Genomic DNA, 26,952 nt, shown 5'->3' on the forward strand with positions numbered 1-26,952 from the left:
TGTTTTCTGTAGTTAATGGTTTAAAAGAAAAGCAGTTGTGCACTTTTTACCTTTTGTTTCAGGTTTTTTACCTTTCGTTTACATAACTTTGTATCAAAGTAATATTAAGATACTGTGTGTGTGTCAATATATCGGTTATCAGCTTCCATTGTTAAAGAATGATCAGTTATCGGTATCTGCCAATATACATATCGGTGCATCGCCTATTGGCTAGAGACATCATACACCTGCAGACTTTTTGAAAGTTTCAGATAGAAACACAATATCTGGAACCATCCGTATTCGTATTCGTGCCCGAATTAGGCTTGTTTAAATAATGTCGGGCCAAAAATAACCTTTTAGCCAATCAGCAGTAAGGTGCACAGTGCGCAGGATGTACATTAGTCCAGCCAAGTGCTGAAGAAAGTGAAAGATGGGGGTAGGGGTGTGTCTGTTTTGGTGATTTGATCATCAACAAGGGCTATGAGAAATCGGAAAACCCTCCTTTAAGTCAATTATTTACATTTTTGGGTGAACTATCTCTTTAAGACACAGGATAGTTTGACCTTTTAGTTTCAGCCCAGTAATATTTAAACATTAATGCACCTAATAAAAACAATGCCTTGCAGATGTAAAACTGTCATTTTTATTATACAGCGCATTATATACAGTACCAGCATCTTCTAAAAGAATAGCCCACAGATACAGACAAAGCCCTGAAACAACTAACCCCAAAACAGATCCTAAACCAGGGTGACAAAAGTGTTGCTGAAAAGATACAGGAAAGGAAATGAGGAGAAAGTGATCGCATTAGAGACACTGAAATCTTGAGATAGTCTATATGTTATTTGCAGTAGTGCGCTGGGTGGTAGATGGAGAGAATAAGGGGCCCGCAGGTCAGAAGCTGCCGAACAAATATAATCTACTGATAGAAATGCAGTTTTCTCTTCAGGCGGTGCGAGGGGGTTTGGATAAGGCCATTGATTTAGTGTCTCTGCCCCGCGCCGTATGATCCCTGCCGGGACCGGGACCGGCGGTCAGAGTGTCTTCTGTTCCCAAGAGATACGCGGTACAGAGCACAGAGCCCACCACCCACTCAAATATCGATTTGAAATGCGAGGGAGGAAGCTTTGGGAGATCCGTCGGGATGAAACATCTTGGTGCGGGTGGGGGCACGTCACTGTCGCTCTCAGTCCACGAGACGGAAACGAGACCGGCGGAGCGGAAAAAGCACACATAACAACAAAAGGATGAGGTCCACGGCAAACGTTATTATCAAACAGTGGAGAACAGAGTTTTGTTACATCTGAACATGAGCAATGACTCAAGTCCCCACAGTTCTGCACGCACAAGTTTAATATCACCGGTTGAGGAGTTCTGGTAAGGTCATGACTGTTCAAAAAGCCTCCGAGCTAAAGAACACGAGGCGTGCTAAAACGACAACCGAAATCTAAAAACTGAAAATCACAATCGTCTTGTCCCTCTCTCCAGTAGTTTTAGTTTGAGAATTCCTCCTGGCGTTGTTAAATGGGTTGGCATTGGGTTTTAGGACACATTTGATGGTACCCTATCAGATGTAGCAGCGGGTCACTCTCAGAAGCGGTGAATTAATAGCTGATAAATCTGTGGCAGACAGGTCGTCGTTTCACTATAAACTCGCCAGCGTCTCCCCGGCAGCCGGTCTGTGCATTAGGAAGGAGGCGCTTTAAAATCACAAGCATCGCATGCACCAACACAGCACCATCTGAGGCAGACAAAGAGGTCAACTTGGCACCATTTGCATCCGTGTTATGCCGCAGCCAGTGTCACATTAGCGGCAGTTAACCCGGGGCCTGAGATAATCGAACGTAAATGGGGTCAATAAAATTCAGTTGACCGCTGCATTTGAAGGACATTTAACGAGGAAACTGAGTCTGATTGAAAACAAAACACAAGGTCACACTTCCGTCTTCTCAGTTTGAACAGATTTAGAAGGAGTATAAAACGAGAAGAGCAAAAAACAGGAAATAAAATATTTTTTTCTTTCTCTCAGCTAAATCGAAAACGTAAGTGCTGTGAATTTCTTTTAAACGATAATGCCAGGGTTTAGTCACGGCGATAATACAAATAAAGCCCTTTTGAAACTCTTTTGGATCTCCATGACTCAGCCTCATTATATTGCAAACTATGAGCCACTGAACACTTTCAATACGCCCTCAATTAAGCCTTCCTGTGTTCCCTCAATGGCAACATGTAAAGCACAATATGGCCTACACAATCTCAAGGGTCAACAGGCAGCCATGCAAAAGTTTCGCTATTACTCATCCCACATATTCAAAAGCCAGCAGTTTATTTCCCCAGACGCTGGTTGGTTAGTCATGCTCTGCATTTAGCTTTTTTTTTTTTTCAAAGACTCTCGGAAAAGTTGATTCTTCCTCCGCTATGACTGGATATGGCCGTCTTGAGCGTGATGAAAGCCCTGGATGGCTGGACACACATTCAGGCGATGGTACAGCCGAGGCGGTTGCTACTGGAGACGAGGATGTGGAGGATGCAGAGGTCAGAGTTGAGCAGATGCTGAATCGGTAAAATATGATTCCATTAGGTACTTCTACAACAGGGAAGCCGTGAATCAGAGGTGTCAAATCTTGACTTCTTTGCTGCATATTTGTGTGGTACCTTAAAACATTATAATTCAAATTGGCAATGCTCACTATTAACTAGTGTTATTAGCATGCTTATTATTGGCATATTGGCTATTTATTAGTACTTATAAAGCACATATTCTGCATGAGCATACTCTACATCCCTGATCTTATCCAATAACTAAACCTAACAACTACCTTATTAACTATTAATACAGTAAGCAACAAATTAAGAGTTTATTGGGGGAAAAGTCATAGTTAATGGTTTGTTAACAACAAGAATTGTCCCCTATACTGAAGTGTGACCACAGATTCATTAGGTAGTATTATTATGAACAAATTTTTACTCACTAATGCCCCTAAAATCCAGAATAGTGGAATGCTTAAGTTTGAGTTTAAGCAGGGAACAAAATAAAGATATCTTTTCAAAATTATTTTCATTTTTATTTCTGTGACCTATCAACAATATTTCTGCTAGATTTCAAATAAAAATGTTGTTTCTGTATGCATTTATTTGCAGTAGGGGTGCACCGATATGTACATTTTGGCCGATAACCAATAATTCTTGAACAACGGAAACCGATAACCGATGTATTGGCCAATACATAAGATCTAAATATTAATATAAAAAACAATTATGCAGAAAACAAGGTAACCATTGGTTCTCTTTTCCCCCTTTAAAGATCATGTACCAAGCCCGCTTTCCACTAGTTAAACATTCTTTTCTGGTATATTTTTATTTAATAAACTAACTATATATGTTCTTCAAGAGTAACCTAGAGAAATGTTCTTAATAGCCACATGTCCAACAGGTCTCAAGACAGAAAGCATTCAGCCATCAGTCGGATTTAAACAATATCCTTTAGTTCCTAATTTAGTTAGTTCCATAATTTACTTATTCCTATACACTGTACATACTGTACCTACATCAACAATAGCAGTAAGTCAATGATCATGACAGAAAGACGGTACTGTACTGTATTTTAACTAAGCATCGTGCAGCAGAAGAAGTTTAACCAAAGAAATTGATTTATGACTTATCGGCTATAAAATACCGACCTAAATTTTATAATCGGCCCATATTGATAACATTTAATAATGACCATTTATCGTCCGATACCGATGTGGCCGATAATTTATCATGCATCCCTAATATGCAGATATAGAAAACTGGTCAAAATAGCACAAAATATGCTGTGTATTTTTTCAGACCTCCAATACTGTAAAGAAAGGAAGTTTGTATTCACTTTTAAGCTGTACAACAGAAATATTTTGTTCAAATTTTTTCTTTAATGCGATAACCTCAATTTTGATGAGTCTTGTCATACTGTCAGTCTTTCACATTGCTGTTTGATGACATGGTCACTCCTGAGCTGTTGACATTCAACAGTCACTTAACTGGAATGACCACAATTCATCTACGAATGCTGATGAAATAAATATTTGGAATAGTCTCTATTTTCTCGCTGCTGTAGGAATACGTATCTCTTCAAAAAAGGCAACACCTCAAACAATTCGACAGACAGAGCTTATATAACAATGAAGAGTTCCAGAGAAGCATCACTTCAATAGACGCAGGACACCTGCAGCACGTCTCCCATACACACCGCTCAATTTCAAACCCTGACTGCAGTACTCGGAGGTCAAGTTAGTGTCTAACTTGTCTTTTTTGTGTTGGCGCAGATAGACTTTGTGAAAATTACTCAAAAGCCATTTCTCTCCCAGAAAGTGTGATGTACGGAGGTCATGCTGTGTGAAGTCAGCAGGGTATTTACTTTTGCGAGTTTATATCTAGTTTTAGACGGCTGTGTGTGAGGGACACGTCGCTTTCCAAAGGTGTTTCATTGCATTTCACACAAGCTGAGTATTTTCTGTCCCCATTTATGATCTGTTCTAGCTTCTCGCAGTCAAACCTGTATAAATGTTTCTCGAATGCACAAAACAATGGTGAGGATAAGCACAACATTCTTCATCTTTGCGGGGAAGTGTACAAAGCATTAAAATAATACATTTTTATTGAGCCCAACCCTAACCAGTCTCAAATGTGCTGTTTTTTAAAGCAACATTAAAAATGTATTACTGGGAGGCACAAAATATAGCTTGCGAGTTCTGTTGCTTGCTCGCTGGCGGATTTTCATCACAAAGAATACACAGAATAAGCTGAACACAACTTTTATTTACGCTACAAAATATTTGTACAGCAGGGCTGGTTGCACCTTTTATAACTATATATAATCTTTAAGGAGTAGTTCACTTCAATATATGCCCCTATTAGCTTTAAATAGTAGGAATAAATATTACTATAGAAAGGCAATGGGGGCGAATTTTGAAGTGAACTACTCCTTTTAGAATATATACCTCAACAAAGTTTTGTTCCTAAGGTCAACCTTTGTGGGGCCAAGGCAGACTTTTGTGTCTGTAACCACCCAATGACAACATAAAAAAAAAAAAAATATATAGTAATAATGAAAATAACAATGTAGCTTGGGACCAATACGCGATAAACAACATTTAAAAAAAACCTGTATTGTATCAGGACGATACTGAAAAGTCACTTATTTATTTTATGCAAAATGTGTGTTTTTGTCATGTTTTCTCCCTTTCTTTCCGAACCGCAGTATACAGCAGTCTCACGTCTCTACTGAATGCGATACATCCGCTCAACCAATCACAGCACACCATTCCAGGCATTGTAAACAGTAATGGCGGCGCTACTTTCTACTTTGTACTTTGTGTTCACCATACAAACAAACAAAAAAATTGACAGCATTCAAAGCCCTTTGAAGCTGCAATGAAACTGTAATTTTGACCTTCAACCGTGTGGAGTCCATTGAAGTCCACTAAATGGAGAAAGATCCTGAAATGTTTTCATCAAAAACTTCATTTTCTTTTCCACTAAAGAAACAAATACATAAACATCTTGGGTGGCATGGGGGTGAGTAAATTATCATGAAAAAGTATTTTGAAAGTGAACTACTCCTTTAATCAAAAGTCTGTTTATAGCATGCGTTCTGATTTTTAGGTGCATAAAATGCAAGGTTTTGAGTTCAAATAAAACACGTGCAAGTGTTTCAGTTCTGTAGTCCTCAAAATATTCTGTGTTGACTACAAAAGTGCACATTTCTAACTAAATAAACATACCTAATTATCTGTCATCACCCCAATGTCTGAAAACTAAAGGTCTTCACTTCAGGACAGTGATGAATATTCTGGTGTACTCATCCAGCACACAGAGTTCAGCCCGTCCGCAAGATCACTCGACCGCTGAGCCGAGGAAATGTAGGGCTAATGAGCAGAAAACAATTATCCCAGCGTAACGTGCCATTAAACAGCGATCTCGACCTGGGTAATGACGCGTACAGGATCAGTCACGATGATGGACACCATTCTGACATTGTCAGATAAGGCAACGTTTGCGCGGATGTCGTTTATAATCAAGATTACTGAGAGCCCACATCTCATAGTCATACCAATGTAGGTATTTGTGCGTTGGTGGAACATTTTAAACTTAAAACTTAATAGCTTATGGTCTTTACAGTGCATCTTTCTAGTATATTTAGCATGTTGGTTTTCTGAATAATATATTTCACAGAACATTGATTAAGTGGATTTTTAATAGATGTTAAATGAGCTAGATGAGTATGAGAGAAGATTGCACTTGTTGTGCTTTGAAAGCTTGAGGTGAGTTACGAGTCGCTTTTAATCAGCTGTTCATTTTCTGATTGCTTTGATAATGCGCATTTAACTTTGCATTTGGTTACAAGATCAGACACTTAATAATGCACAGACTCAGCCGTCCGCCGAGATTGTGTTACTGAGTCTTAACAATACTCGTGCTGTTTTTCACATCGATATTACAAATCACATACGAATATGCTTGCCTCTACAAAAATGATCACCGAGCTGATGTAGTACCTGAATATCACTACATATTTCCAACCGTACCAATCTACAAGAAAACAAACTTGTTTGGAAACTGTGAACAGTAAGGGCCAGATAAAAAAAACGTGACAAAACAGCAAGAGAGCGTTATTTAGAAAAAGGGCCAATGGAAGTGGAAAGTTCTGGGGGTGATTAAAAAAACTCATTATCATAATGACCAATGCAATCTACTAAGGGCAGTAAGGGTTTTTCCGATTGACGATACTATCGTTTATCGACGATACTCAGACAAAGATAAGATTATTATGTAAGATTATTACCCTGAACTAGGGCTGGCCCAAAAACTAATTTCCCCTAGACAGTTATTATGACCAAAAAAATCCACGGTATTATTGCAATATCTTTTTTTAAGAAATAAATGATGCTATGTCAAAATGTTTTTATTATCATGTGTTTGATCTTTTATTTCGTTCCGCAAAACAAATAAACAATGAAATATAAATACACAGAAACATTTAAAAAAAGTGCTGAAAAGTTTACAATATTAAAATATGTGTATTATAGGAACACCCGTTTTGGAATCTTTTCAGCCGATCTCAGGGTCTGGCGATAGCAATTTTAGCATAGATCATTGAATCCAATTAGACCCGTAGCATCGGGTTTAAAAATGACCAAAGAGTTTCGATAACTTTCCTTTTTCAAACTTGATTCAAGACATGCGGAAAATGAAAAGTTGCGACCTTCTGGGCCGTTATGATTGGGAACTATACTCCCATTGCGGCACAATAGTCAAGGAAGTTTGCAGCTGTACCATGTACGCAGCAGGCGCAGTTAAATCACGCTCCTTGTGCAAGCAGTTGGTCACGCTGGATATGATGAAGGAAGTTGGCCTATTTTCACATGCGCTGCGTGACATCAATGCGGTCATTTTTTACGTGATATAGTGACACCCCTAGCGTGTACTAAACATGTTGCACCATCTAAAAACGATTTTCCAACTTTTCCATTAAGTCAATCCCTTTGATTATCATCCATGAGGCAAAGTGGTGGCTAAGTACACATTCACGTAAACCAAACCTGACATCAACGACCATGTAAGTGTTCTCCGCTTTAACCTTTGACATTTAAGGCACTTTTTTAAAGCCACCTTCTACTAGACTGTAGGCTTGTCTATAGGTTTTCGCCGGCTCCTAAGCATACGGCACACCTTCTGTCAACAGCATCCTCAGCAGAGGCCAGGACAAACAGTACAGGTGTCCTCCAGTCTTAAGACAAAGGCTGTCCCAAAGACGTCTCGTATGCAGAAGAGCTGAATGTGCAATGCTCCAAGACACACAATGACAAACTAAGGGTGTGAACATTTAATCCACTTAGTTTTGCCGCATGTGTGTTTGTTCGATTACAAAGAGGGTAGCGCATAATCAGCCAAATGAATTTTTGCTGATTTACGTCATACAGAATGTATAAAAACGCCTGTTGTGCGACTTCAGATTGGGTTAAATTTGGCAAAATTGGGTTAAAAGAAGGGAGTGGCATGAACAAATACTTTTTATATTTCACTTTCAAACGGTTACATTCTATTGTGCATCATAAAACAATCTGATCCTTACATAGGATTCTGCACACTGAAAAATTCTGTATCTACACTGAGCATGAAAATGGATGTTAGATACAAGCCAATCACAACAGTTGAATTTAAAATAACTTGCATAATCATGATACCTAATTTACATTTACATGTTTGCACTAGGCAGACGCTTTCATCCAATGCAACTTACATTGCATTATCTTATACGTTTGTTTCTATGCAGTGTTGGGCCAGTTACTCTCCAAAAAGTATTCAATTACTTATTACTAATTACTTTCTATATCCTACATCAAGCTTTATTAATTAAATGATTCAAGGAAAGACATGAAACGGCTCTGTTAATTTATTTAAATAAATAATATTAAGCTTAATAAAGTAATATTATTAATTGACCAAAGTATTAAAAATGTGATATTTATACATTAAAGGACTTTAAAGTTAGAATTAGAATTTTGACACTTTTGTAGAGTAATCCCTTACTTTTAAATTAAATTACAGTAACTAATTACTTAGTCGCTACACCCAACACTGTTTCTGTTTTTCACTGCAATCCCTAGGATCGAACCCATGGCCTTGACCTGTTAGCGCCAAGCTCTTACCACTTAACTACAGAAAATCTAATAGATAATAATCATCATTGTAAAAAAAATATTGATTGACAGGCCTCATTTTGATATCATCAGTCATCCAGTCAAACTTTCCAAATCGAGCAGCCACCACCTCACTGATCTCTTATAGCACCAGTCTCTGAGGTCCACTGTGAGTCAGTGCATTTTAGTGCCCATATCTTGTCTGGTCTGTGACATTGTAGAGCAAATGTGTATGTGTGTGCATGAGGAAGTTTGGGGGGGGCAGTCTGCCAGGGCCTTTGGGCGACATATCGCCATCTGGGAGGTATGACCCTGGAACTACGAGGTTTCTGTGGAAACTGACTGTAATAGAATCATGGCTGAGGTGCGGTAGAGGGCAGAAAGAGTAAGAAAATGGGTAGATTTAGTGAGCGAGTGAGCGAGAGAGAAAGAGAGAGAGCGACACAGTCAAGGTCAACTAACAAACCGAAGGAAGAAACACCAACAGGAAATGCATAAGCAAAACAGCAACGATGAGTTGTCAGATTTTTGATAGAATGAAAGTAGATAACAGACAAAAAAAGAGTATCATTTTCACTACTCAGGCTACCTGTTATGATGTGGATGCAAAAGATATATTCACAAATATTTTAGATAATGACTTAGTTGTACTTTTGTTGCTATGCACATATATACATTTACATAGCTAAACATCAAACCACAGACTGCTAACTGCTACAAAATGTGAATCTGCAACATTAATGCGTTTTATGGCAAAATATTACATCGTAACATGCACCATAACATGCGCTGTACCGTGCAGTTTCTCAGCAAGAACAGCAGAGGGTGTAGCAGCAGACAAACATGGCTGCTTATCTCATTTGGTTTCAGGCAGCCAATTTGCTCTGAGGCTTAATAGCTAACAATAGATGTCACGTTGTGCCTCAATAATGGCAATTCTTCAAGAAAAAGCACAAGCACACACATTAAGACAGTGCCTATTAGATTTCCAATGCTATCATTAACAAAAAAAATGGCTGATATAATTGATGAGCCGCCACTGGACACAGGTAGCATAATGCATTTCAAACAACAGCAATTTCAGACTGCCCACTTTGTCATCGGCGAGGAATTTTGTGAGTGCTGCATCCTCACTCCGTGAGTCAGATGAGTAATCAATACATGCTGGGAGGGAGGTCTTGAAACAGTGAGAGTGAATGCTCAGATACGGCTTGGTTTCAATGCGGTCTATAGAAAGCCAGCAAGACGCAAGCTATTAAAATTAATGTATAATTTCCCAGAGGCCTTCAATGACCATTATGAAATCATAGCTTGCTTTTCTTGCCGTGATAGTTTGGTTATACTTGTGAGAGACGTGTCCTTACAAACACATGCTGAAACTTCAGAAGTTTTCCTTACTTTTGGAAAGACTCATAAATGGGACAAATCAGGTTTTGCCTTTGACCGAACAATGTCAATGGGTCTCTTCGAGAGCTATGATACATGGTTTGTAGGCATGGGGCGTTATGATATTTTGACGGTGTGATAAACTTTGACAAATGCGCCACGGTTTCACGCTATTGCAATTACAACAGTAGAATGTGTCATTTCCAAATCCTAATTCAAATATGACAAAAAGAGCTCTTGACTAATTTAGTTGTGCGTGTGTGTACCTGGTAAACCCAAAACGTCCCCGCAAAGATGGCAATATCCAAAACATTTTTGGGACCCCATGAGGAAACAAGTTTATAAATCATACAGAATTAACTTTTTTTGATTGTGAGGTTAAGGGGTAGGGAATATGATGTACAGTTTGTGCATTATAAAAACCATTGCATCTATGGAATGTCCCCATAAAACATGGAATCATGTGTGTGTGTGTTTGAGAGAGAGACTTACAAACTCTGTCGCAGCTCTGCTGTGTCTCTTGATGTTCCCAATGACTGAAGGTTCTTCTCCAGGGTTACGACTGCAAAGAACAGATAGTCATTTCCATGTGACTTTAAATTTGTCGCTTTCACCTTACGACTTACATCTCATGCTGTGCTTAATAGCTTACAGTCAAATTTAGAGTATATTGGGCTTTCTGTTTAAACTTACCGTTGGCATTGATCTGAAAGATGTTAGAGGAGGTTTCCTGAAACACATCTTGCAGCTCTGAAGGGCTAACTTGTGTTGCTGTGGAGAAAAAAGTGAAGTTTATTATTTCAATACAACTTTAATCAAATCTAATCAACGTTGTTAATAAACGTTCTATGTTAAGGTCTCGTGTTAGGCCTGCTAGGCCACACTCTCAACAACACATCGTGTGAATTTATCAATTGTGACAATTTCATGCAAATTAAGACTCGCATGTATATATTTGGCAGACGCTTTTTTTATTATGCTATACATTTGTTTCTGAGTATGTGTCAAGGTCAAACCTGTGACCTTTGCGTTGCTTAAGCAACGCTCTAACCACTGAGCTACAGGAAAGCTTAGTTGTTAGATGTCAACCTTAAGATGAAAAATTCTTTAGGAAAGCATTTGTTTGTGTGCTTTTAAGGTACAGTTTTCTATAGTCTGGTAAGTGAATTGTAACGGTCCAGATTCCTCTTAAATGGGCACATGCAAAGTTAAACAGTAATATCTATTTTATATTCTATAAAGAGTCTTCCTTTCATCATTTGTTGGACATTGTTGCATCTGGTTTGTTCTTTGTTATTCACAGAAATCCCCAAAATAGGTATATTGTCTCTCAGAAATGTGCATCCTCTTTGTGATATAGGAAACTCACGCTCAGACTGATATCTGGACTCCGTCATCAGGGGTTTAGTCAAATATAAATAGATTATACAGTTTACTGGTAATAGATACATTCTCTGAGAATTTTAATTTCAAGTTTTGACCTGGAACTGTCAAATCCAAAAAACTTTAATTGACCATATGTGACCCCGGACAACAAAACCAATTGTGGGTTGATTTTTCAAAATTTTGATTTTAAATAATATTGAAAGCTGAATAAACAAGTTTTCTATTGATATATGAGTTGTTAGAATATGACAATATCTGGCTGAGATACAACCGTTTAAAACTCAGAAATCTGAGAGTGCAAAAAAATCTAAATATTGAGAAAATGGCTTGTGAAGTTATTAATCAGAGGCACTGTATCAGGCCATCCATTCACAAAAATAAAGATTTTATATTTAAGGTTGGATATCTACAAAACATCTGTATGGAACATGATCTTTACTAAATATCCTAAAGATTTTTGACAAAAATCGATAAGTTTGACCCATACAATGTTTGTCTTTTACCAAAAATGTTCCCGTGTTGGTAATACTGGTTTCGTGATCCATGGTCACATATAAAAAATAAAATCATAATTCATAAACTTTAATAAAACACTCAATAAATGCCTAATATGCATGAGAACCAAATTCATCCAATCGAACACTCACTGAATCACTAAGTCAAAATGTCAAATGAATATCTTAAGATTTAATTAAATGTGTAAAAGGGACAAAAACGGAAAGTGAATCTTTAACACTGTTGTGTACGTCTTGCAAAATGGTCTACAGCAAAACGCTTTCCAATGGCCCTTACCCATGGTAAATCACCTCAAGTGGCTCATTGCTTTAATATAACACGTTAATGTGGGCACGATGTTAGTTCTCTTTGACTGATGTACTGTAGTTGGCAGGCTCTGCTCACTAGGGTCTCCATATTTCAGCTCGCCACTCTAGCGATGCCAAATAAATCAGAAAGAGTCGCATGCACGCCAGTTTTCCAGGCAGCAGGCAGGCCTTAACAGGCCGAGTCGTGAGCCACCCAAATAGGCGTGTGGGCACAGTCATTTTCTTCATCAAATAAATGTACCCTGACAAGTACAGGTAATCATCAACAGCTCTTAATCAGATCCACTACACAACCTCTGTATCTCAGCACAACCCACGGGCCCTGCACACAGATGTCATCTTTACAGGCTTTTGTCTACTTCTGCCCTCGAAATGACTGTAATCGGTGTGCCTTTTTTTGCAACTCTTTTTCTGAGCTCTAATGCACGTGCACTTAAGAGTAGAAAATCACAGACAATCTTTTGCACCAGTGCATTATGGGCTAACAGAAGGTTGGGATTTGGAAACTAAAACCTGCAGCACTACTAACTTTATTACAGTTTCCAGTGGAGTGACAAAAGTTTAGCCATTTTTAAATACATAACAATTAGAGATGCACCGATATATCGGGCAAAAACTGCAAAAAGCAATTTTACAGCCTCAAAGATGACTCATCCAATCCAAATTTAGGGGCTTATTATAATGGAAAAATTGCAAAAGATGAAATATAAACGCAGATTTCAGATATACATTCAAAATGACAGGGAGAGAAACACGGGAGATTATGTGACTGCTTCAAGCCAGATGTGCTTGTTTGCGTGTGCATGTGTGAGCTACAAGGTGATAAGCAGCCGTCACTGGATCATTTTTCAAGGAAACAACCTTTCGTGCCCTCACTGTTATCTCCATCGGCCTCCAGCTATGAGCATACCTCTCATCCTTTCTCTCACACCATCTCTGTGATTGATAGATGTTCCATATTCATTTCACTCGGCATACAGCATAAACACTCAATTCAGAAGGGGTGGGCTGACAGGGACACACAATCCTACTACCTACGTGTGTGCGTTAGACCTTCTGTCGGGGTGCAAGTTCAACCGAACGAGAGAGCGAGTCTGTGGCTGTTGGCATGTAGGGTGCAACAGGTTAAAGACTTTCCTAAACAACTGTTTGTCAAAAAAGCACGGTGAAATCTTGGAACAGAGGGCAGTCTCGAGTTCAAGCATGGCGCCCCTAAAATGTTTGCATTCATTTTGAGCCAACCCATCAAAATATTTCATAAAAGAAAGATTTCTCTGATCAGTATATTCTTCGAAACCAAAAGGCCCTGACTTTCTTCAATCATGCTCTTTCTCAACCTCATGAGGCCTGGATGCACCTGAAATCCTTGATTATAACAGACAAAAATGCACACACATATACTGTGTTTGGAATCCCTGACATTTGTTCTTGACTGTATCATCTATGGTCCAATTTGAACAGGGAACAAAACATCGGAACAAAAACAAACAATTCTGTATTTAGATATTGTAATTTGATGCAGCATGCAATGATCGACACAGCGTTTAAAACTATTTATCTTTTTTGAAATAGGATATGATTGTCATCTATGACATTTGTTTTTTATAAATCCTCTATTTATTAGACCCGTTAAAGTTTGAGGAGAGATTGAAGTCAGGAAGTTATTAGAATTAAATTGGCGGTTTTTAGAAGCTGGCACAAATCAGGTCCATTCTGCCATCATCTTTTATTGAAACACAACATCAATAAATAAAGAAAAATCGTAGTTCACACAACACCTTTCCTTTATTTTGCATCTTCCATGTACAGAAGACCATGGAAAGATGGGAAGGTAGAAGAGCTCGTAAATTTACATTATTCAGTGCGCCTCCAGAAAATAAACAGATACACAAAGAGCTGAAATGCTAAACAATGATGCAGTTTTTACTGATCTGGAGAGAGCAAATTGGTCTTAAATAATTATCTTTAGCCCTTTCTGCACTGCATTCAATCAGAATCTCAAATCAGGAAATGACTTATCAAATGTTTTTTCTTTGTAACACTATATGCATACGGTCATCATGTGCCTCTCTCTCCCCATCACAAAAAAAACACGAGCTCAAACAGAAAAAAAGCAATCCCATGTAGCCTAACACCCCAGCGCTATGACAGAGGGTAAAAAAGCTGAGATGAGCCCGGGGAGACGGGGTTTGCAGGCCAGAAATGGCTGTCAGACGTGCCATACAGTGCGAGACGGGGCTTTATCCCTGCAGGCCTTCGCACAATCCGTAATGACTCACCAGGAAAAGCAATGCATCTGTAACTGCTCTGAGTCTTGCATGCTTTCAAATGAAAAATGCAGAGATCATAATTCTTCAGTGGTCTCGAGGGGGTCCTACCATCTGGACAGGAATGTCTATGATTGCCGTTTTGCTTTTTGGAGAATCTGATCGAGGATTGTTTAGAACGGACACTGTACACGCAATTACAAGTACTGACATTTCAGACAAAACATTTCTACCTAAGCTTTTGCTTTGCCAAGAAAAATAGTGCCAAAATCAGACAGCATGATCGAATGGTAATGTCTGATTTGTAGCAAGTGTGTCTTCCAAACTGGAGTTATTATAGCTTGATTTTAGTTTGATTTCGTTTTATTAATATTATAAATTAGCATTTATTTATTTATTTTTCCTCAAAACGCAACACCAGATACTTGCACTTGTCTATATTAGTGGACCTATACTGATTAATATATAGTTTACGTATGACTTTAATTACTTATAAAATAATTCAGGGGGAAAAAAGTAAATAGAACTGAGGGTTTTAGCAGCATCAAATACGCTCAGTTTTGTTGTTTGCTATTTTGAAATGATTTAAAAATCCCAGTCCTAATGAAATAAGTGCAGTGTGTTTGCTTGCATGTTTGTTTTTGTCAATTCCAGAAGTCACTGTGTGATTTAGGTTGCGTGCACAGCATGTGAAACCCCAGCAAGTGATTTGAAAGGTTGTGGTAATGTGTGGCACTTTTCTTCCAAACACTAACGCACACACACACACACACACACACACAAACACACAAACACACAGCCCTAAGCGCATTTGGTTGTCTCTAGTAAGTGGAAAGTTAACAAAAGCCCAGATTCTCAAATTCTTCACATAATCTTTAGGAGTTTAAGTCAGGTACAAGAGTAGTTACCAAGATTCGCACACAACATGCACAGACACTTAATTAGTCAATCAATCCTCTGCGGCAGAAGTGGGTGCGGGCATACATGTTTTAAAAATGTTTATGAGTAATTAGCTTGATGTTTAGCTGGATTCATGCTGCATAAAAATCTATAACATTTCCTTTTAGTTTCCCCCAGCATGTAGCTTCCAGACATCTAGATGGGTGTCAAACGTGATTTCTATCATCTGTATGTTATTCATATATTATTATTTTTCGTAATTATTTTACAGCTGATATAAGAGTGTAATAACGATAATAAAGTGGTTACATCATATTCAGAATGTCTAGATTACGTAAATGTAGACTACAGCAGTCTGTAAACCATATCCTCTGTCTGCATTTATACTTTTTAAAATTAGCTAATTACATTAATCAAATGTAAAACATGTAAAGAAATGTAGAGATTAAAGGAGCTGTATGTAACATTGACACATAGTGGTTGAGGTTGGTATCGCAGTCCAAATTCAAAATATTTTCAAGGTTTTTCCCCGCCCCTCCTCAGACTCAACACTCACAGGAGTTGCCAGATACCTGCAGTGTAAAAGTTTATGCTTTCCATTACACTCCTGTAAGTTTATCTGATGATTTATACGTTTGCAGTGGTTTTGTTGTTTGCATAAATAACTCAATCAGCAGCTCGTTTTAGAGGTTGTCTCCTGTGGAGGTCGCGTTTACGGGCCAAATTGCTGAATAATAAAATTGTATATTTCTCCTTGTAAATTGCAATGTAATTGTACTGTAAAGGTTGGGATCTGCTGTGACCCATATCGTTTGCTTGCTGCAATATGCAGTGATTGTCGCCAATCGGCCACCCGGCTGTCGAAATACACTAGTGGGGAAATCATCAGTGGGCGGAGTCACACGAACGAAACCAAAAACAGACATTCCTGCACGGAAAGCACATTTCAGAGTGGAATAACTGGCTATAGCGTTGATTTCTGGACGCACCAATATATGAACTTAGCATGTTTTCTAATTGTCTACGAACATATTAAGGTATTGTTTGATTAAATACAGCTCCTTTAATCCTGTTATGCTGGTGGGGGTCCAAAAAGGGCTCACAACAACGAGAGGATACCAAGGCTTTAAAGTGATAGTTCTCCCCAAATTACAAATTCTGTCAGCATTTATTTACCCTCATGCTGTTCTAAACTAGGGATGCACCGTATGTTCGGGAACCAAAAATATTTAGGCGAAAATAGCTAAAAAAGCATGTACGGTGAAATGTCCGAATAAATTAGACCAATCATGAGGTGTGATATGATCGAGCAGCAACCAGTGCAGAGAGATGGAGAGAGAGAGAGAGAGAGAGAGACGTTTTTTTAAAGTCTCGGCAGTGTGTGGAGCATTTTTAAGTGTCAGAGAAAGATACAGTATGGAACCTACCACGCCAGAATACATTTCTGAATAAAAGCGTCTTAACTTGTCGGTAACTTGTGTATTTAAGACTGGTTGGGCAGTCTGACAGTAGCCCTGCCACTCGTGACATCTTTTGACATCATACAGTGGTCATGTTGACACTTTCTCTGTACTAAACAACTAGACAGTATGTTCTGTGTCTTCCGGGTTTAAGTTCTATTGTATTATATTGAAAAGCAAGAGAAAAGACAAAAAGCACATTTGAGCATTCAGTTTATGCAATAGAAAATGTCAATCTGACGTCACGCCCTATGTTGCATGTTGCGCCGCCATCTTGGGAGGAAAATACTCCACTGCTATTATTTTTTTGATATGTACCGTTACTTTTTTTGTTTGATATATGGAGAAAATAAAAGTGAAAGAACTTGGGCATTTCCTGAATGACGTGGGGTAATGCTATTGCAATGTTTTACACAGTAAGACAAACCTACCATAGTTATATTAACTTATTAAACTAGAAAAACAAAACACTGCATTGAACACACTAGCAAACATCCTCCCAGGATGGCGCAACATTCAACGTGGCGTGACGTAGATTGACAAGCTCTCTAGTGAAAAAAATGGCTATATAAATTGAAGAAATATGAAAAGCCATGTTCGGTGTTCGACCAAAGTTTCTAATTTTTATGCAGCTTCGGCCAAGAATTTTCTTTTCGGTGCGTCCCTATTCAACCCCTGTACATTATTTTTTTCTTCTGTGGAACACAAAAGAAGAAAGTTTGAAAATGTGTTTTGTGTATATACTATGGAAGTTGATGTGGGCTAGGGTTGTTTGGTTACAAACATCTTCAACTTTAATGTTTTGCTGAACAAAGTCACACAAGTTTGCAATGACAAGAGGGCAGGTTAATGATGAAAGAATCTTCCTATCCCCTTAAACTCAGCTTGGCCAAAAGTCTTTTTCAACTCCTTTACAAACCAAAGTACAAAAAACTTAATGGGTATTTTACACCATGTTTGACATTTCCAGTTATTCTCAGCCCTTAACTTGTCTTAAATACGAGAGTTACCTGAACGGCATGAAATTTGTTCTCATTACTCTGATGTGATCTCACGATCCATAATGTAGTCTTCTAGCGTAGTAAAAGACCACCATCCCTCCTTTCCATCCCAAAGCCTACCAATTACAACGCAATCAAGACACTGACGCATGACATGGCCTTTCTAGGTAATCACGGAATGCGTGATTACTTCTGTGAGTGAAAGGACCATTATTTCTCCGTCAATTTGCCTTTCATATTTTGTCTCTCTAACTTACAGAATGGTAACATATGATAATATCGACTTAAGACACTTCGTTACACCGTTGAGGGTTACGACTCACAGAATCAGTATGATTCCAGGAATAAAACCCATGACACACACCTGACGTTACAGCTAACAAACACACCCATGTTAAAAAGCACAGACAATAAGGGCCATGTTTTGTCTCGCTGAAGCATTTTGTTTGTGCGTGTTTGGTGAAAGAAGCAGGACACCTGAGCTCATTTCCTCCTCCTCCTGTTTGGATCACCACCGCGTGTCTGTGGAGCACGCTCTGGGTTTGGCCACTCACCATGGCTGTTCGGTACCTGCTGGTGATAAAGTGTCCCCTCATTAGTCTCTCTATACAGACAGACCACCCGGCAAACCTTCCTAATGAACACAACAGAGCCTGAAGTTTCACCCAGACGAAGGCTGACCACATGAGCCAGGCTTCTCATGACAAAAGCTTTTATACTAGTGTGGTGTTAGATGACACATGGACACTTGATGAATGGCGAAATAGTAAAAACAATCAAAGAGATTAGGGTAAAATATTAGCGGTGCACCGATATGTTAATTTGGCAAATAACGATCACTCTTACATAACACAAGATCATGAACATTACATTTCATGCAGTATGTAATGTTGCCGTGTTCGAAAGTAAGCAGTCTGCCAAGTTGTAAATCCGTTGGTGAATGAATAACAAAGTTATTGGCTTGTAAAAAAGGGAGTCGACTCTGAATCACGCAAAAGAGTCGTCCCTAGTCCGATTCACAAACCGTCACGGATTTACGTCACTGCATATAGTCCCCACCTACGTTTTGCTAGGTCTGCCCGCAAAAACTTCTCCCCCAAACACTGTAGCTTGTGAGCCTCATTCACAGTAGACCAATCACAGCAGACTACACCATCTGACCAATCACATCAGACTAGCCTAGCGGAAAGGAGGGGATTAGACGGATAAATCACGGAACGAATCATTTGAGAGTCTGTCAAGCTGTAAGCTAAGAATAACAGCCTAATTTTTATTTAATACACTAATTATATTTGTTCTTCAAGAGCAACCCAGCGAAATGTTCTTAATAGCCAGATGTCTAACAGGTCTCAAGACAGAAAGCATCCAGTCATCAGTCGGAATTAAACAATATGGTTTTGGTCCTATAATTTACATATTCTTAAACACTGTACCTAGATCAACAATAGCAGTAAGAGAATGATCACGACAGAAAGAAGGTACTGTACTGTATTTTAGCTGTGAGCAGCTTGCAGCTGAAGAAGTTTAAAGCGGTCCTGCAACGATGTTTCATTTATTCTGACTTCTTTACAATGTTAAACATGCTGTTTTCTCATGCTTAACATGGCCAACTTGTCAAAAGACGAGTTGGGTGTATTTCATAGTATTTCTGTGCTCGATACACTACCCCAGAGATCGTAAAGGTTCCGGAAAGTTTTTTATAACATATAGAACTGTTTCGTAACAACTTTTCTTAGTCCCTTATTGGACAATTCTCCCAGAAAAGCATGCGGAACAGCAACAGGAGAGCAGGAGAAGGAGCATGCACATACATAACTTTTACTTGTGTGCAGGAGAGAGAGAGAGCATATGTTCCCGAAGTTCAGGTGTTTGTTTGTTCACTGCATTTGGGAGATAAATGTTATATTAACTGTTGATATAATGCTGGATTTGTTGATTGTTTGAAACTGATATATGGAGCCGACCCAGCGCAAAAAGAAGCCAGACATGAACCGCATGCGGTGAGTGAAACTGATGTCTGTGTTTAGATGACAAAGTGCTTAAGTTCAGCCTACCCCTCCCCCCCGCACACGCTGTGTGTTTTCGGAAACAATTGTAAAGCTGTATCTATCTTTTATAAATGTGATCAAACTAAATACTCTTCGAAGATACAAAGTATGCAATACTACTCTATAATTACTCAAGATTAATATGAGATTGGCAGAAACCCAGTGTGTTACGCCCGCTTTAACAAGAGGAAATGATTTATGATTTGTCGGCTATAATATATCGGCCTAAATTGTATCATCGGCCCATACCGATAACATTAAAAATGACCATTTATCAGCCGATACTGATGTGGCTGATAATTTATCATGCACCCCAATAAGAAATTAATTTAAATCAGATGCCAAAAAGCATAGAAAAGGAGACAAGAAAGAGAGAGAGAGAGAGAGAGAGAAAGGATTGGATTGCAAAAAGCAAAGACATAAAAAGAAGAGAAATGAGATACATCACGATACTGTTGATGCAACAGATGTACAAAGAATAAAAGGAGGAAAAGCAAGCAACAGCGAAAAATGAAGTGATGAGAAAAGGAGAGTGACACAAATGCATATGCTGGAGGGGTTGAAAGGCTTGGCAGGGGAGAGGTGGGCAAAGATTAGCTCGACTGACAACTCCATTAGTGGCTTAACCCCGGCTTTGATCATTGCCTGAGCCCCTCTTCAGCCAGACTGATGCGAGAGAACCCAAACACGGCAAAGCTGACAGCCTCCTGAACGCAGGTCTTCCTGTGATCAAAGCCCTGTCTCTCATAACTGAAGCCGCTTCTTCCTCAAACCGTTGTCCTGCGGGACCGGAAGCAGCCGAACGCTCCGACAGAGAGATATCTCAGAACTTGTGATTTACTGAGGTCACGCCGCGTGAAATAGAAAGCTATTTGCTCTTGCATGTTTTGATTGTGCGAAAGCTCGGTGAGATAGACATTGTTTTCCTTTTTTGAGATGTTTCAGTCGATTTGTCACGTACCTTTCTATGCTATGAAAGCAAACTAAACATCCTTCAGCTGTGTACTTTTCTTTTTAACATGTTCTTGTAAAATATACAGTTCTCATGCAAATGAATTCATGCAGAATATGTTGCGACGGGGCACTCTGTGGATAAGATCACAGGAAAAAGGGATTTAATACAAACAGCTGGTTTTAGTTTTACCACACAAAACAATTCTCCGATTATATTTGTTGATTTGATCACTCAGTCGATGTATTGTTTTATGTTTATAGCCATGTTCTCATTTGTTATCTTATGTTCTCGTTGCTAAAATTAGAAACACATTAACAGATCAGTCTATTGCAAGAAGCAAACCAAATCTTTTCATCAATCCATCATCTATCCATTTACCTACGAGACAATTACACTATAACTATTTCATCAATTAAATGTATAATTAACATTTATGGCTTTTCTAACACAGTAAATGAGTAAATAGCAACCTTGCAGCCTTTCCCCCCTTTGAATGTATTTTGGCAACACTAATGCTAAAAAACACATCGTTATTGTAATGTAATAGCTAACGTGACCTAACAAATATCATTATTCATTATTAATTGATACTTAGTAATACTTAGTCCATGTTAGCATTAACTAATACTAATACAACAAACTTTTTACAGTTAACATTACTTAATTTCTTAAATTCTTAATTACTTAATGCACCATGATCTAACAGAAATAATTGTATGGACATTAATGGTGCCGCGTGGAATTTTTTGGAGGATCTATTGAAATGCAATAAAAAACTCTACACTAAAAGGGTGTATAAAGAACTTACATAATTATATTTTTAGTACCTTAGAATGAGCTATTTCTATCTATACACAAAGCGAGTCCCCTTGCCTAACAATTGCCATGTTGTTTCTATAGTAGCCCTAAAAAGACAAACTGCTCTACAAAGCGTGTTTCGTAAATCCATTTTCTACTTCGGCAAAGAAACAAAAACATAAAAATATCTTAGTCCTGTGTCAGCCACCGTAGTGCTTCGAAAGGGGGGGGTGGAGTGAGCCATTGGTTGCAATTCGCAACCTCACCACTAGATGCCGCACAATTTTACTAACTGCACTTTTAACATTAAAGAGTACATAACACAAGATCATGAAATTGACATTTCATGAAGTGTGTAATGTTACTGTGTTTATTATCCAAACGTGAATGAATAACAAAGTTATTGGCTTGGAAAAAGGGGAGTCGACTCTAAATCACGCAAACGAGTCATCCCTAGTCCGATTCGACCATCGAATCGACCATCTGACAAATCACATCAAACTAGACAATCTGACCAATCACATCAGACTAGGCTAGCGGAAAGGAGGGGATTAGACATATGAATCGTGGAACAAATCTTTTGAGAGTCAGTCAAGAAGTAAGGTAGGAATAACAGCCTATCATAATCAAATAATAGTGTTTTTACACTATGTTCATAAACCTATTGTTAGACACTCCATAAACCAAAGCAGGACCTTAAAAATCTCTAGTTATGTACTCTTTAAGAAATATTATAAGAAAACTAAATTGCTCATTGTAAATTTATGTTAGTTAATGTATTTAGTAATGTTTACAAATGCAACCTTGTAAAGTGTACTGTATTTCTTACGGCATGAAAAACATCCAACAAAGTTTTTAAGTTGTTTTTAAACACGTTCTGTTTTGAGCTATTCTGTTACTATAATGTTGTATTATAACTAAATGGGGGGATATAAATGTTTAATACAATATGCATATTACTTGTTACTGAACACATCAGAACTCTGATGAGGCAGAACTTTGTCAAATTGGCCATATGGCTGATTATTCCCATAATGATTTATGACGAGAGAATAAATGCAGAATGCTGTGCTTTAGTAAATGAAGAGGGACCGTCTCCTCGTCTCTGTCATGTGATTTATAGTATTTTTAAAGAATGCCTGGTGATAAATAGAGGAAACTCTGGCTGTGAGTATGACAAAATGGGTCTTTACCTACTGGCTGGTAGCCCTGACTTGTGGGCCCACCGAAAGGATTTCTGCTTCCGAAAGAACCCGCATCGATGGATCCGTAAGACATTCTGACTGGGATGTTTTCTCAAGCACCAAACCGGGATTAAGCTGCGCAGACAAATAAAAGACATCCCATTAAATATACAATGCCTATAACAATAGAGACAAGTACAAGTGCCAATAAATAGGTACAACATCATGAATCTACTGGGACTGTGCGTCAGTCAGATTCATTAGCAAAGAGCTGAATGTGTGAAATAAAAAGGGGAATCTGTAGCACGATTTCACCCCACAGTGACATGTACTTTGAATGTGTGTGAGAGCATAAATTAAACCTTGTGACAGAGTTACACAATTCAGCCATGAATCAGTCTTGAATCAAACTCCTCCGTCATCCGCATCGGTCATTCGGTTTCAAATAAAAGTTTGTGAGGTACGTGTTACACGGTCGAAAAGGTCAAAGGATGCGTTGAAAAAGCATTCTCACCCTCCACGCAGGGTGAAAACAACTCCCACTAGCATCTTACATATACATCATCAAATATCATCACGTACACCACATCCAGCAGCTAGAGAAGAACAAATCTTTACAAAGAGGCAGAATGAACTAAACTGAACAAATAAGGCATTGTCATTCAAATGGTCAATATCCATTTCGTTAAACTGTACTTGTTATATGTTTAATGACAATAAATTGAATCCAAATCCAAATATGATCTATACATATACACCATACCAAAAAAAGTCACCACCTGGATTTAACTAATCAAATAGGTAAGAGCCTCCGATTGGATTGGAAATCTAGGTTCAGCAACGTTATGTGCCCAAAGCTGACTACCTGATATACTGAACGACCAGGATATTCCATTAATGGGTTTTATCCTCCCTGATGGCACGGGCATATTCCAAGATGACAATGCCAGGAGTCATCGGGCTCAAATTGTGAAAGAGTGGTTCAGGGAGCAAATCATTTTCACACATGGATTGACCACCACAAAGTCCACACCTTAACCCAATTGAGAATCTTTGGGATGTGATGGAGAAGACCTCGCGCAGTGGTCCGACTCTCCCATCATCAACACAAGATCTTGGCGAAAAATTAATGCAACTCTGGACTGGAAAAAAATTGACATTGCGGAAGCTTATCGAGACGATGCCTTAATCAAAGCTAAAGGCGGTCCAATGAAATATAAGAGTGTGTGACTTTTTTTGGACAGGGCGTGTATGTACTGCGGTCAGTAAGAACATGGAGATAGACAGATACAGTAAACGAAGGGCCAACTATTCACATTTGTACAGGAACGTCAATGTTTCATGAAGATAAATTATTTTCGACAGCTTCAAATAGTCATTTAATTCATTCTTAAGGTCTTCAATAATTCAGAATCCATTAAGGTTTTGTTTGGGAGTCTCTACCCACCTGTTGCATTAACAACAAGGATTGATGATGCACTGAAGTCATTCTGAGAGCTGATTAGTTTGAAAGATTACCTCTGACAATATCTATGATTGTAATTTTGTAGCTCAACTGCTGCTAACAGCTCAAGGTCATAGGTTTAGTCCCAACCAACACAGATGCTTTGGATTAAAGTACCTGCCATATGCATTAATATAAATGCTTTTTAAAAACCTTTTGGGCCACATCTTAGATCAAATGAAATAATCCTGATTTAAAAGTCCGATTGCTCGATTTAGTCAATGTTGTTAGCGCCCTGTGATGTTTGTGTAATGATTAAACTTGTCTGGGTTACTGACTGTCAAATAATACAAATATACACAATATAAGCATCTGCACTACGAACATTTGTCAGTGACTGATTAAAATAGGAGGTATTTGTTCAAGTAATTCATTTTGGAGTTGACTCAGTCCATTCTGCATCCCCTATTAGACTAGTTAAAGCAATTAGAAGATGAAAAGTATGAAAATTGAATGATATGAGATTTCTGTAAATGTTTATCCAAATATGATATGCAACTATACAAGTGTGAGGAACCTGTTAGGCCTTACAGCAAAATAATGATAATCACAAACAATGATGATACTGACAAACATCTCTGCTTAAAGCAGAGGAGAGTTAAGGTGGGCGAAGTGGACAAGCCTGCAGGAGGCATGAGACGTAAGATCAAATTTGTTGGGTCACGTGGCCAAATAATCAGATTCATTTCCATACAGCAAGAAGATTAATTACTTTCGGCAGCAATAAACAATCCCGTTGCTTCTTGATTTGGAGCCCAGACAATGTTTTTTCTGCTTCCTGCTCACTCACTAGGATATCCTAAGGGATATTTACTTTTGACATTATTTTTATGTTAAGTTAATATTGGTATATTGCCTTTATTTTTTCGCAAAACAAATAAACCCTCTGCTGCTTCGCACAGTTTACAGAAATAAACTTCTGATTTTTAATGCTGTTGTCATTTATCATTTCGTCCAACACTTTGCAACATGCCACTTTTCTTTAACACTGAATATAACACAAGTTATTTCTCAGATTTTAATTCAACAAGTTTCATTAAATGACTTCCAACTCCAGATAATGATGGAAGCTCAGGGTCTCATGTCGTTCTGGACTTGCAGCGGCTCTGACTGACAGGTCACTCGTATATGAGACAGAGCGGCTGATTAACTCAGGTTGATCAGTCTGTCATTCACAATTAGACACCTGTCAATCCCTCTCTTAACTATGGACAGGTCGAGACAGAAAGAACCTAACAAGTGTCTTCACAAAAATGTTCATATGTATGCGAATGCGTCAGACCGGAAACGCAAGCCCACCAAAGATATTTTGTATTTCGTTGCGTAGCAAAGTTCAAGTTTGGTTAAAGCCCCGGTCAGATTGGAGTTTGAGCTCGCAAATATTGGTTGTATCCAACAGCATTTACGTGCAGGGAGCAGGAAAGTGCAAGACTGGAGGAGGGTCACGACCTGAGGAGAGAAAGGTCACGCCGTGACGAATTCCTCTGGTTACACGTCTTCACGTGATGCGAATTCGCAGGTGAGAGTTCACCAATCTTTGGAACGCAGCGGCATGCGCAACTATGAAGCAGAAGTTTGTGTTTACGATCTGTCGCATTCGCATGCATATGAACGGAAGTCAATGGAGCAAAAACAGTGTGATATCGGCTTAACTCTGAGCTGGGAATTCGTGTCATGTGCTGTGACCCCTTAGTACAGGAGTGTAAATGATTGAGGAATCACATGCTCAAAATCTAGTCTGACCACGGCATTAGTAAAGGTCGCTAAAGGCTTTGTTTGAAAAAGCTTAAGGGCCAGATTTACTAACAGCTTGCAGCAGCGCAAACTGCTCTCGGTATTTACTAAAGACATGCTGTAGAAATGTGCGCTGTAATGGCTTGAACACAGATGATTTTTGAGACGGATCTTACTGCATATGCATTTGCAGGAGTTTCCTCTTCAGAAGCAAGCTTTATGGCAGGAGACAATTGAAATGAATCACACAAGGTGATTTATTAAGGTTTGCGCTTATCATTGTACTTGTATTTGCGCCTTATTTAACGTAAAAAAATCACGTCTAAAACCCTGCGCTAGTGATGAGCTCTAACGTCAACCGAATTCCCTATTAAAAATAAATCATCCATCTCTCCATCTGAGCTGCTAGATGGGGATCTGTGGCGCGTATCAGTTTGCATTCTTTTATTTGTAGATAAATGAGAAAAACTCTTCAAGAAGCTTGTTTTGCTTTTAAGTAACCAGAGAACTTCTACATTGTTTTGGAAGATGCGATCGTTTTTACTTCTGTATTCGGACACATTTCCAAGTGAAAAGGAATTTCAAAGGAGAAAGTTAGTGAGGGTGATTTGTTTTTTTCACTGCGAATCGATTGGATGTGTAAAACCAGCTGTTTTTGAAGCTTGGAGCGGACTGACAGTTGAAGGGGAGGAGCTAACGGATGCTCCACCAAGCCGTCATTCTGAAGATTATGATTGTACATGCACTTAAAAATGAAAATGACTCACATTGATAAACTATTAACAATAAACGCTGCAATATCTAATGAAAAAATACGAATTGTCAGTTTTAATTCCACTGGG

At 38.6% G+C, this 26,952-nt stretch overlaps 1 protein-coding gene across 2 annotated transcripts in view; it reads right to left on the bottom strand.

The window, feature by feature from the left end:
• tsnare1 (T-SNARE Domain Containing 1) overlaps window positions 1-26,952 on the bottom strand; it is a 107,624-nt gene that overhangs the window by 66,760 nt on the left and 13,912 nt on the right. For both annotated transcript variants that reach the window (XM_056762683.1, XM_056762682.1), the window contains exons 2-4: window positions 22,882-23,007; window positions 10,743-10,820; window positions 10,542-10,611 (exon numbers count right to left, since the gene is read on the bottom strand). In XM_056762683.1, coding sequence (XP_056618661.1) covers window positions 10,542-10,611; window positions 10,743-10,820; window positions 22,882-22,966 — 233 coding nt within the window. In that variant the 5' untranslated portion in view covers window positions 22,967-23,007. The remainder of the gene's footprint in view (window positions 1-10,541; window positions 10,612-10,742; window positions 10,821-22,881; window positions 23,008-26,952) is intronic.

Source organism: Triplophysa dalaica, chromosome 12 (assembly GCF_015846415.1).
Source record: "Triplophysa dalaica isolate WHDGS20190420 chromosome 12, ASM1584641v1, whole genome shotgun sequence".
NCBI classification, from domain to species: Eukaryota; Metazoa; Chordata; class Actinopteri; order Cypriniformes; family Nemacheilidae; genus Triplophysa; species Triplophysa dalaica.